The 13,282-nt window shown below is 41.3% G+C and overlaps 1 protein-coding gene across 1 annotated transcript in view; it reads left to right on the top strand.

The window, feature by feature from the left end:
* The window catches only part of TSG101 (tumor susceptibility 101), a 39,802-nt gene extending 26,697 nt beyond the window's left edge, over positions 1-13,105 (top strand). The window contains exons 8-10 of the mRNA XM_028117687.2: positions 9,874-10,076; positions 11,250-11,489; positions 12,762-13,105. Coding sequence (XP_027973488.1) covers positions 9,874-10,076; positions 11,250-11,489; positions 12,762-12,851 — 533 coding nt within the window. The 3' untranslated portion in view covers positions 12,852-13,105. The remainder of the gene's footprint in view (positions 1-9,873; positions 10,077-11,249; positions 11,490-12,761) is intronic.
* The last annotated feature ends 177 nt before the right edge of the window (positions 13,106-13,282 follow it).

Here is a 13,282-nt window from a genome sequence, read left to right on the forward strand (position 1 = left end):
AATTACTCCTTCCTTGATACACTGAAATCTTTTTTTCCAAGACCCCACACTCACTCAGTTTTCCTCCTAGCTCGCTGGTACTCATGGTCAGTCTTCTTTACAGGTCTCCTTTTCTTAATGTTGGCGTGCCTCCTGGCTTAGTCCTTAGCATTCTCTGTGCTTAGCATTCTCTGTACATTCTCCTGGTGATCGCCACCAGTCTTAGCTTTAAATACCACTTCTATGCCCACAGTTCCCAAATTTATACTTCCAGCCTACACCTCTCTCCTGAGCTCCAGATCCTGAGAGCACCCGCCGCCTTAATATCTCCACGTGGATATTTAATAGACGTCTCAAGCCCAACATGACCAGAATTAAACTCTGAATCTTTCTACACAGCTTCCCCATCTCCATTGATCCTACTCAGTACTCTTACTTTGGCATCATCCTTGATTCCTCATCAGGAGCCTACTATCTTCAAAATAGATCTAGGATTTGATCATACCCAGTGCAAATCCAAGTCATCACATTGTGTCTTAACTAATTTATTTCAGAAGCCTCCCAAAAGGTTTCTGTGTCTGTCCTTGGCCCCTACACTCTGTTTTACACACAGCATCCAGAGTAATCCTAGTAAAACATAAATAGGGGCGCCCGGGTGGCTCAGTCAATTGAGCATCTGCCTTTGGCTCAGGTCATGATCCCAGAGTCCTGGGATCAAGTCCCACGTGGGGCTCCTTGCTCAGCAGGGAGCCTGCTTCTCCCTCTCCCCTTCCTCCTGCTCGTGCTTTCTCTCTGCCCCCCCCACTGGGCTCCCTGCTGCTCCCCCTGCTTGTGCTTTCTCTCTCTCTCTCTCTCTCTCTGTCAAATAAATAAAATAAAAAACCATAAATAACGTCGCTCCTGTGCTCAAAACCTGCCAGTATTTCCCCATTTCACTCAGAATTCAATCCAGAGTTCTTAGGCCTAGAAGGCCCTATGTGATCCTGCTTTCTTCCCCCGTTATTTCTCTGACCTCATCGTCTACTACTCTTCTATCTTAGGAAATCCACTTCCTATTTCCTTTGCAAGGAGCAGGCATGCCTACCTGACTAATCACCTACCACCGCCAACCCCCATCCCCCCACCCCCTAACATCCAAGAACAGTGCTTTATATAAGAAGTTCCTCGATAAATATTTTGCTGAGTGCCTAAATGAATGTAGGAGCATATGAAGTTCATCTTTGTTATATTTCCTGATAAATTGTAACCATCCCAAGATCTAATGTAAGTACCCTCCCCCCAAAAAGGATTTTCTTTCTTTCTTTTTTTTTAAGATTTATTTTTTGACAGAGACAGCGAGAGAGGGAACACAAGCAGGGGGAGTGGGAGAGGGAGAAGCAGGCTTCCCGCTGAGCAGGGAGCCGATGTGGGGCTCGATCCCAGGACCCTTAATGACGCTGAATGAGCACCTAGGCGCCCCCAAAAACAGGTTTTCTAATGCTGTTCTTGCCATTGATACAGTCTAATTATTGAGGTTCTAGTGGCATGATTTTAATTTGTTAAAATGTTCTCAAAATTACTATCATGTAGCTCTTTTTCTACAATATAATTTAAAGGATTTGAGTTAGAAACCTAATGATGGGAGATCTCTCATCCATAAGCAAAGCACACTAAGTCTTGGTAAGCTCTCCATTTTGGTTCAGGCATCATCAACAAAATGGGAATAGTGCTATTTGTTACCATTTTTCATGGAGATAATAGTATGATACCTTTGATTTCTAGAGAACCTCAGTTTCTAACAATCTTTTATATGTTAACTTATTTTAAACCATAGGTATGAAGCATTTTATAGCTTAGACTAGATTGTTTCCACTTATCCAAAAAACAGGGATGTGGGGAAAATGGTATCTTTAAAATCACATCTAATGGGTGCCTGGGTGGCTCAGTTGGTTAAGCGACTGCCTTCGGCTCGGGTCATGATCCTGGAGTCCTGGGATCGAGTCCCACATCGGGCTCCCTGCTCAGCGGGGAGTCTGCTTCTCCCTCTGACCCTCCCCCCCCCATGCTCTCTATCTCATTCTCTCTCTCAAATAAATAAATAAAATCTTTAAAAAAATAAAATCACATCTAATGTTTATGTTTTTAGAACAGATTATCAAAGAAATTTATATATATTTTTTAAGAGTACTTTCGTAGGCTAGAAACATTTTATGATAATCTTGGCTATCCTTTAATATGTATTGTTCTATCTTTGTTGCTTGCCTGCTTGATTTTTTTTCATCGTTCTGGTAGTACATTGTGCACAACGCTGTTGGACTTCAAAACTGTAATACAGGAAAGGAGAGACATAAAAGTATTTGAATGTCAGAGTTCACAACTAGTCAGCGTTTCCTCAGTAGATCTGTGGTCACCAGAATTTGTGCTGTTATTCTCTATACTACCGAGGCCATGAGAAAGAATGAAATGTGGTTTGTTTATCCTTGTACTTTGTATCACTTGATAGTTTCACTGCATAGGTTTTGATTTTAGATGTAAAACAAGCACCTGACTGAAAGCATCATTAATATATGTCTTATTAGGGACGTCGATGCCTGTGCAAGTGTTGGTATTTAACCACCCTGACAGCACTGAAGTAAAAAAACCATTTAAAAATGAAGTAATAGAGGGGCGCATGGGTGGCTCAGTTGCTTGAGCGTCAGACTCGGTTTTTGGCTCAGGTCAGGATCTCATGGGTCTTGAGAGCCCCACAATAGGCTCCTTGCTCAGTGGGGAGTCTGCCTGAAGATTCTCTCCCTCTGCCCACCCCACATACGTGTGTGCTCTCTCTCTCAAAAGATAAATCTTTAAAAAAAAAATAAAACCGAAGTAATGGAGATTGCATTCTTTACAGCAGCCTGTTCTGAGAAAGTGCTGAAGGAGGTCGGATGCAGATCTTGGAAGTTAAAGTAGCTCTTTCTGATTCCAGTCAGTGTAGATTTTAAACAACATTTAAAAGAAAATCAGAATTTGTTTTGTCATTTCATTTTATAGCTTTTTTTATTAGATAGCTTCCTACCTAACCTGAACTAAAGCCAGTCTTGTGAGATTGGAGCTCACTGAGGGCACTGAACAGTGAAGACAGCTGTGGAATGATGTCAAATCTGTCAATGGTGCTTTTCCATCAGGTCTGGGCAATTGTAGTGATATTTTAATACCCGGGTGTAATGTAAGGGAAGAAAAAGCTGTGATCTGTAACTCAGATTTTTCCTAGAAGTCATTGTAAGACCAGGTGTATTTTTTGTATATCATCTTTGCAACTATCAAAAACATTTTATACTGGAAAATCACTGGAAAAAGATGTGGCATTTGGACAACTTTCCTTAGATATTCTGTCCATTGTAAGCATTATTTGTCAACAAAGGCATCAGAAGGAAGATAAACTTTTCTTGATAACTGAGGGTAAAAGCTAAATTTTTTAAAAACTTAAATTTCCGTTTCTTTGGATTAAAATACGTGTTTCTTAAGAGTAAAACACTTTTGGGGGCACCTGGGTGGCTCAGTTGTTATGCGTCTGCCTTCGGCTCAGGTCGTGATCCCAGAGTCCTGGGATCGAGCCCCGCATCGGGCTCCCTGCTCCACGCGAAGCCTCCTTCTCCCTCTCCCGCTCCCCCTGCTTGTGTTCCCTCTCTCACTGTGTCTCTGTCAAATAAATAAATAAAATCTTTAAAAAACAAAAAAAGAGTGAAACACTTTTGTTAGGACAAGGCATATAGCTTTCACCAACTTGTATTGCCAAAGCTATAAGAGAACTGGACTCTGATTTTAAAGGTTTAAAATGACTTGACCGCCACCAAATTATAAAGATTAAGTTGAGGAGACAATATTAGTAGTTGTTTATGTTCTCTTAATAGCAGATGCCAGAAGAAAGCAGAAGTAGGTATGGATGTGTGGTCGTTTGTATGTTTTCTGGACTGACAGATGGGTACTCAAGAAAACGTTTAGTCCCCAGCTGGGCATTTCAGTAGAGAATGCCCAACTCCCCTGGATAGGGAAGAGTGGCATGATGTGGGATCAGCTGATTCCCACTTTGATTCATGCATGGCGCCATCTGCCAGATAGATCCTCATGTGCTGGTGGTGCCTGTGGTGCACCTGGGTGGCACTGATTTGGAGATGATGAAGTTGTGGATATTATAATCTGGATTAAGAAGGATTGAAGGCTATCAAGCAAATGTTCAAGAATGTTACTACAGTGTGGTCCACTGTGGTCCTCTGAACAGTGTGGTGCCACTCAGTGAAACTTCCCCATGTTATGAATATGTGTGTGAAGAAAGAGAACTAATTGGCTCCTTTATGAAGTGTATCAGAGAATGTACTATCGCCATACTGCCTTTGTGCTCGAATCTCCAGGTTTATTTCATCTCAACAGAGTCCTTTAATCAGAGAGTGGTTACAGATGGCTTCAACCCTGATTTACTTAGTGTTCTGAAACTTTGAGGAGAGAAATTTGAGGGGAAAACAAAATGAGGTGCTTCTGGCCAATACTTGACCCAGAATAGAATCTGTTCTTTGGACACTTTGGATCTGTTGTTAAGATTGTCATCCTTGAGGAGCGCCTGGGTGGCTCAGTTAAGCATCTGCCTTCGGCTCAGGTCATGATCCTGGTGTCCTGGGATCGAGCCCCATGTTGGGCTCCCTGCTCAGTGGTGACTCTGTTTCTCCCTCTCCCTCTGCCCCTCTACCCCTCTACCTACTTGTGCGCTCTCTCTCTCTCAAATAAATAAATAAAATCTTAAAAAAAAAAAGTCTCATCCTTGAAAGGGATCGCATAGCTAATTCACACTTTGAGAAAGAGTTCTTCGAAATCAAATAATCTATGAAGGGGTAGATGTGCCTTTAGGATTGTGTATCATTAGCTTTTCCTGTATTCAAATGGAAACCCACTTTCACTTTCCAAATGGATTTTTTTTTTTTTTTTTTTTGCTTTGGCACCTCTTCCCCACAGTCTTTCACAGACTTCCTTTGGGAATACCTGCCTTATCTTCAGGGTAAAGTAGTATTTGCTTCCCATCTGGGCAGTCAGTGAAGGTTTACTAAGGGTTGCTGTGCTAAATTTTGAAAGCTTAAAGAAAAAGTTCTTTATGTAATTTAACACTGTATTTTAACTTTTTTTAGTTAATATATGAAGGGTGTGAGAAGCTGATCAATTTGGCATCCTGGGGTTATTCCAATAGGATACTTCTAACATTGTAGGTTCTTAAATTGTTCTCTTTCACAAAATAATTTTAAGGAATGACTCTGATTCTGACCCATCTTTTTAAGGATGGAATTTTACTGTCCTTCAAATTAATTGGCCTTTGTGCTTATGCCTGCTAGCAGCATCTCTCATTTTTTATGATAATTGGATGATTGTAGCACTGCCTTTTTTGAAGTAACTACTTTGCTATCCTATTTTTTTTTTAATTTTTATTTATTTACTTGAGAGAGAGAGAACAGAGTGAGCATGAGCAGGGGGAGGAACGGAGGGAGAGGGACAAGCAGACTCCATGCTGAGCACAGAGCCCAAATGTAGGGCTTGATCCCAGGATTCCGAGATCGTGACCTGAGCCAAAGCCAAGAGTCAGACACCCAACCAACTGAGCCACCTAGGCACCTCTGGTATCCTGTTTTAATGAGGTTCATACCTACTTACCTCTACTTTTGAAAATTTGAATTTTTATGTCAACTAATATAAACCTTTCCTTGTGGTTTGTGTTTATTTCAAGAAGCATAAACCTGCTGATGGTTTTAAGTACACTTCTTCGTACTGATGGTGATTATAGAAACTTTCTAGAGCTTAAAGAATACTGCTCTGATAGTGTTTAAAAGATAAATTGAGGTCCCCTGATTTCTTTGGAAGAAAAGTTCCATAGCCCACACACAGGTTGGTAGTAGTATTAGAAGCTTACATATTCATAGACTACAAAAGCTTTTTTAAGCAGCTTAATGAATTTGCCAGGTTTGCACTTAATAGCATGAATCAGAATGCCTTTATTCATATAGTTATTTGAATGTTCCTCCTAATTCAGAGATTGTCCTATTTTTTGTGTGTTTTTATTATAAAAGGAAATAATATGGGCTTGATCTGGTTTCTGAGTGATAGTAAATTACTGTTTGGGATTGCTTAGGCTCCATGGTTTGCTCCGTAGCACAGATGTCAAACCAAAGACCCTAGTTATGTGGGTCTGAGCAAGTAACACCCAGAAGTAAAAATGCTGAGCAAGTGATTCACTTTTGCTGGTTAGAGGAGAGTTTAGAAAGGTTACTGTTTAGTCAGACAGAAATAAGTCTGAGAAAGACAACTACCCTTATGATGTCACTTATATGTGACATCCAAAAAATAAATAAGCCAAGCAATAGATATGCACGCCAAGCTCACAGATACATAGAACAGAGTGGTGGTTGCCAGAAGGCAGGGGTTGGAGGGTGAGAGAAATGGATAAACTGTTCTGTAAGTTCAGTTATCTTGTACTTTGAGACTACTGTGGATTCTCTAATATAAATGATCTTTGTGAGTTACAGGAAACTGATCATTCAGTAAGTACTATTAGGAGATAAATAAAATTGATTGTCTTAAGTGTTTAGTTTTAAATCAAGTAGTCTGTACTAGTGCATTTTGAAGATACAGGCCTAAATTATTTGTTGAATTATCAGGTCCATTGGGTAGTAATATTGGTTTCCTCGTAGTAGAAAAAAAAATTTTTTTTTAATTATGTTTTAGTTCCTAAGACTTAAGTTCAGTAATTGGATCCTACCTAACATTTAAATGAGGTTTTTGCTTAGGATTGTTTCTCAAAATCTTTGTTACCTTTTCATTGCTGCTCATCTGGAATTGTAGAAGGGCACATCTGAAATCTGACTCTGCATGGGTAAAGGTCAGGGTGTGAGGACTTGAGGTATGGCAGTTTGCCGCAAACTCCTCTTACTCCAAGGCTTGTTACACTGGGTATAAAGAAAATTAAAATTTCTCTTAAGACATCTGAGGGTAAAAAAATTTTTTTGTTTGAAAAGTGGTAAGATGATGAGAATGTCCCACCGATCTTTTTTCTTATTTATATTAAACAATCCCTTAAAGTGTCAGTGTTCATCGAATTTAGAATTTTAATAGGTTTTCTTTTCTGGTGTTCATATTCCATATCTTAATTAAAATTCTCTTCTTTTTAGAAAGTAGGTGGACCTAATGTGTTTAAATATACTGTTGTATAGTAAGGTCTGTGTGTGGCCGAGGAAAGGACAAGGGCTAATCTTGGCACTTGCACCCTCAGGTGAACTGCGACCTTTATCAAAAGCCAAGCAACTAACTGCTGCCTCAGCTTGGTTCCCATTTTGAGTGTTAATGGCTTTAGCTGGAGACCTATTTGGAAGGCCTTATTTGGTGCTGTATGGTAGTGTTTGCTTTAACATATTTCATAAGAGAAACAGAATATAAATTCCAGGGCGCCTGGGTGGCTAAGTCGTTAAGCGTCTGCCTTCGGCTCAGGTCATGATCCCAGGGTCCTGGGATCGAGCTCCGCATCGGGCTCCCTGCTCAGCGGGGAGTCTGCTTCTCCCTCTGACCCTCTTCCCTCTCGTGCTCTCATTCTCTCTCTCTCTCAAATAAATAAATAAAACCTTTAAAAAAATAAAATTAAGAAGAGTCAGAAGGATTGAGGACTTGGGTTAGGTTAGGTTTGGCAGATGAAGTCTTTGGAGGTGGGAGGCCTGGTGGTCTGATAAATGTGAGAGAGGCTGCCTTGGCGGACCTCCTGCATGCTGTAAGAGACGGCAAGGAGTCCGCGCTGAGGCGAGATGCTCCCAGGAAGTGGGAGTGGGAGAAAGGGAGGTCACAGGGACGAGAAGGAACGAATGGAAATCTTGGTAATTGGAGAAGGTTGCTAGAGTCATCCTGGTCTCTGTTGGGGATGATGTGAATAAAGACGTGGTCAGACAGGAAAAGAGCAAGAAAAATTAGGGGCATGAGCCCGGAGGTGGTACAGTAGTTGGTAAATTGATGAGAACACTTTGGAAAAGTTAGGTATTAAAGAGGCCAGGGATGTGAAAAATAAGACCTGTTTTCATAGGGGAAATGTGGTTGCCCTCTGGCTTTACCATTCTGAATTCCAAAGCACAAGTTACCTGAAAGAGTTAAATACTTTTGCTTTTCAGAAATACGAAATAAGCTGAAGTATTTTGTAAAATCAGGAATGAATTCTAGAAAGTACCTACCTTATGGATTTGTATGTTAATAAACAGGAGGTATGAATTGCTTCTCTGTCAACCCTGTAGGATGGATACTGTCTGGGCCCTCCTCGGCAAGAGGTTTCTAGCAGGAAAGAGGGAGGCCCTCGTAGGGAGAAATCGGTGCACACGGGGGGGTCTGATACTGGGCTGTCACTGTGTGCAAGCACAGTGTCCTCAGGACAGATGGATGAAGGACCCTCCAGGAAAAGCGGGCCACAGGAGACCCTGTCTGTACTCATTTTCACTTGCAAGAAGAAAACCTAAGTCAGAAAAAGCAACAACAACAACAAAAAGTTCTTCTGTGGTGGAAATAAGGGAGAAAAAAGAAAAAACAGAACTATTTAGACTTAGGACTCTTCTTTTCAAAACCTCTGAAACCAGAGAACGCCAGGGTGTCTTGATGTCGTTTACAAAAAGCCAGAAAAGCATTCAGGGTAACTTGGTATGAACCAGCTTCTGCAAGAAGACAGCTTTACTAACTAAAAAGTGGAGCTTTTAGTTAGTAAAAGACCTGTGAGTATGTACTGGCAAGAACTGTGAGCAGACGGGACACTGAAGAGCAGGTGTGGAGCTGGCTGTGTGGGGGCAGGCTGCCTGTTGTTGGGAAAGCTCGATTGCATTTGAGCAGCAGTGTGCCTTTTTGTACGGCGACCAGGCCTGTGATGGGTGGGAACGTGAATGTAAGAGTTTGGATACATTTCTGCAAACAGACTAAAGCGTTTTGGGTTTTTTTCCCCCTGTTGAGAATAACTCAGTGTCCCCGGGATAGAAATTTTCAGCTCAAAGTGGTAGTGATTGTTAGTCTGTAATCATTTTCTAATCACTGTAAGCAGTGACAGATAAATATAATTCCCCACATGATATTCTGTCAGCAAACATAATTGGAAATCAGAATACCATGTACACATTTGCTGAATTAGGACCCTAACTGAAGAACGTCGATAGTCATAAAAAGTACCCATACTTCTGTCACTGGGAGGACCTTTTGAAGAAAATATCGGAGAGATAAGTTTATTTGATCTGAAATATGCAAGAAAATTCTATAAGACACTGATGAGGAAGGGCTGTTTTGAAGAGAATAGTAAAGAATCTGAGACTAAACAGAAGTTTATCAGCTGTTGAATTTTCTGTACATCACTCCCTCTTGCTCATCTGTTCATTTCTGTTCTTTGGGTAAAGGGTAATGGAGTAAAAATCTTGTAGAAGGGAAGCCTTATTAATCTTACACCAAGGAAACTGCCTGTTCAGTCCTCTTACTGGCCTCTGCAGTAGGTTTCTGTCTCCCTCACCTTAGCAGTGAAACCAGAGAATGCACCTGACCTGAATCAAATGTTTTTCTTTGGTATAAATTTGTCCCATTTGTTGGAGATTGGGGAATAATTGTAATCTGTGGGGACACAGCCCCTGCCTCATTGAGAAGAGAGCTGATTATTTCAGCGGTCAGTAGAAAAGGCAGGTAAATAAGGATTCATAGTAACCTCTTGCAGCAAAAGTATTTCTGAATCAACTCAGATTTTAATGTTACTTTTGATGAAATTATAACATTTACTAGAAAATTTCTCTTTCCTCCCACTCTGAAAGTGTCAATTCATTTTGTCCTGTTTTCTGAAGGTCCCTGTGAAAGGAATAGAAAGTGCTTGGGAAATTAAGACAGTGGTTTCTGCCTTTTCCCCTGCAGGTCCCAGTCGGGACGGCACCATCAGCGAGGACACCATCCGAGCCTCTCTTATCTCAGCGGTCAGTGACAAGCTGAGATGGCGGATGAAGGAGGAAATGGATCGTGCCCAGGCAGAGCTCAATGCCTTGAAACGAACAGAGGAAGACCTGAAAAAAGGTCATCAGAAACTGGAAGAGATGGTTACCCGTTTAGATCAAGAAGTAGTAAGTAACTCACTGAATAGTTGCGAATTTTAGATATCTACCCCTTTTTCACGTTGTGGGTCTAGTAAGAGTTCAGAAAATTATGTATGCCTTTAAGCGTTTGAACATAGCTTCTCTATAGCCTTGTTAGAAGTGGGGCCTGTGTTGGCAGTTTGGTCTTTGGCAGTTGGAGGGTATTTAGAACATTTTTCCTTGCACCAATTTCACCCTGAGGGGTGAGATTTAACTCAAAGGAGGGTTGTTTCAGTGCTTGATGTTACCAGACAGTTGCCAGGAAATGAGAATTTGAGAGAGTTCTCAGCCCTGATGAAGATCTGCAGACCGTGGGTCCAGACTTGTCAGTTTTTTGTTTCCAGATGTCGTTTGAACTATATTGAAAGCATCTTCAGCGAGCCCTCTAATGCAGCCTTTCACTCTTAAACTTTCTCACATTTTTATCAGACTGCTGTGCCCGTGTGACTTTTTTGTTTAATGATGAAGTAGAGGCCTACTGGCATGATTTAAGTTCCAGCTTCACTCGCCACTTTCATTCCCACAAAGGAGAATTTATTCCAACAAATGTGCCTGAGGGCTCTGGGGACAGTGGTTTGTATGTGCACATTAGTCTTACAAAATGGTTCTAGTGTGTAAAGTCAGCTTCACAGTAGTGGCCTGCGATTTTTAAAAGTTCAGGAAAGTGACACCAGGACAATTCCGAGCCTGCACCCGCCACCTACAGCAACTTGTAACTGAAGTTCAGCTGTTTGGGGTTCTGTGGATTAAGCTGTATAGACTGGGGAAAGTTATCCCTCTGTAGCAGTGGCCCCCTTGTTTGGAAGGAAAACCTTTTTTATGATTTTCATGTGAGGACCCTCCTGCTGGACAGTATCTTGTCTGATGGCTTAGTTCGCAACATCATTTGTCACTGCTAAGTGACAGACTAATCACTGCCACTGGAAGTGCTCAGCTCAGGGTATTTTCAACGTTATTCTGTTCTCAGCATCTTACATCACCCTTTTTCCTCTACCTTTGGCCAGGATGTTGTTTGAAACAATCTCAACCATTGAGTTGTTTAAGTATTGCTTTTTTATTTCACGGGTCTGTTTCTGTAAAATTGAGTTGTAGATTTTTGACCAGCAGATAATTATGTACAGTTAATATGAAGTCATCATGCTTGGACTGTTTTGTTTTCAGGCTGAGGTTGATAAAAACATAGAACTTTTGAGAAAGAAGGATGAAGAACTCAGTTCTGCTCTGGAGAAAATGGAAAATCAGTCTGAAAACAATGATATTGATGAAGTTATCATTCCCACAGCCCCACTATACAAACAGATCCTAAATCTGTATGCAGAGGAAAATGCTATTGAAGACACTATCTTTTACCTGGGAGAAGCCTTGAGGCGGGGAGTGATAGATCTGGATGTCTTCCTGAAGGTATGTCTTCCTCAATCTGCTTTCCAGGAGCTCAGAATCTCATGTTTTAAAAGAGGCACTGACCTTGAAAGCCACAAACCAAGAGGGTTTCTCTGTAGGGGAAGTTAAAATTCCCTGTGTTCCTAGAGAGAGCAAGTGAGATCTCTGGCTGTGAGCAGTGTCGTCTCCCCTCCCCAGGGCTGAGGCTCCATCTGGGAGGGGAAGGAAGGTGCACTAGTGGCTGCAGTCCCCACCCCGCAGGCAGCACGAAGCTGAATGTAATTCTTCAGTCTTACTGCTGTGCCTGCGTGGGTCGGGAGGAACAATCAGATTTCCGCTGGTTCTTTCAGGTCATACACCATCTAAGTTAAGATCACTGACTGCCCCACCCACTTGAGATTCTGTTTTGTTTTTTTCCTGTTAATTTTCTTAGAATTGCATAATTTTAGACCCATTTTCCTGGCTCAAACAGCCCTGCAAAGTATTGAGCTGTCCTGCTCGTACCAGAGCCCTTTGAATGAACGTTGTTCAGGCTTACTGCCGTCATACAGAACGTGAAGATCCAGGGAGCCAGTTCTGGCTACTCTTCTCTGTTGGGTCACGAAGAGCATGGTTTTAGAAATAATAGTGGCCACCCTTTGGATATTTGATCCGCTGCTGCTGGTGCTTCAGTAAACATGCGAGGCTGGTCGGGTCGCTTACTCATCTTGTCTGTCTCACTGTGATTAAGTGGCCAAACCAGTCTTGGGCCTGGTGCAAGCACATGAATGTTTGGGTATAAGTCAGAGACCCCAGACTCCCTTTCTATATACTGTCCCCTGCTTGGGTGTCAGAGCTTAGGGAAAGGTGCACCCAGAGAGGCCAGAGAGATATGCTGTTGCTAGGCATGGGACAAAAACTGGCTTATGCTGCTCATTCCCTGCTTTTTGACAACTGGGGATAGTCGTAGTTATTGAAGTTTTATGTAACTTTTGATAGGATCACAGTTCAAGTTTCCCTGGTGTCTTGGTTTATCTCAAGATGTAGTTCAAACTCCTGAGCCAGATCCTGTAATGGCATGCTTTCCCTGTACCGTAATCCTTTATAGGGTCTCAGAAGGTAACTTTCCTTACACAACCCACCAGCATCAATCTAGTGAGTTTAAAAAGCCATATGTCATAAAGTATTGGTTCCAAAGGAAGGTTGATAATGAGTTTAGGGTTCTTAGATCCCATCTAGTTTACAAACTGTCTTGATACTCCATGCCTGGGTCAAATCCATTCTAAACTGTTGAAACTTTTTCCCCCCTCCCAGCATGTACGTCTTCTGTCCCGTAAACAGTTCCAGCTGAGGGCACTAATGCAAAAAGCAAGAAAGACTGCCGGTCTCAGTGACCTCTACTGACTTCTCTGATATCAGCTGGAGATTGAGCTCTTCTTAAAGCGTTCTTTTCTTCTCTTTCTTTCTCTTATCAGTAGTGCCCAGAATAAGTTATTGCAGTTTATCATTCGAGTGTAAAATATTTTGAATCAATAATATATTTTCCGTTTTCTTTTGGTAAAGACTGGCTTTTATTAATGCACTTTCTATCCTCTGTAAACTTTTTGTGCTGAATGTTGGGACTGACTATGCTAAATAAAATTTGTTGCATAATTTTTCTCTTTATTGAACATTTTTAGGAAAAATTAAATCTTATTAATAAGCTCGGTTTTTTATTTCACAAAGTATAATATCCATCAAGTTAAAAATTAGTATTATTTATTCTGTAACATATAAACTTTAATATGGGATATACCACATAGAAATCTAACTTGAAATATTTGAAATTGAGGGAT

Source organism: Eumetopias jubatus, unplaced genomic scaffold, assembly GCF_037043125.1.
Source record: "Eumetopias jubatus isolate StellerSeaLion01/CBP00866 unplaced genomic scaffold, mEumJub1_p1.0 scaffold_13, whole genome shotgun sequence".
Classification (NCBI taxonomy): Eukaryota; Metazoa; Chordata; class Mammalia; order Carnivora; family Otariidae; genus Eumetopias; species Eumetopias jubatus.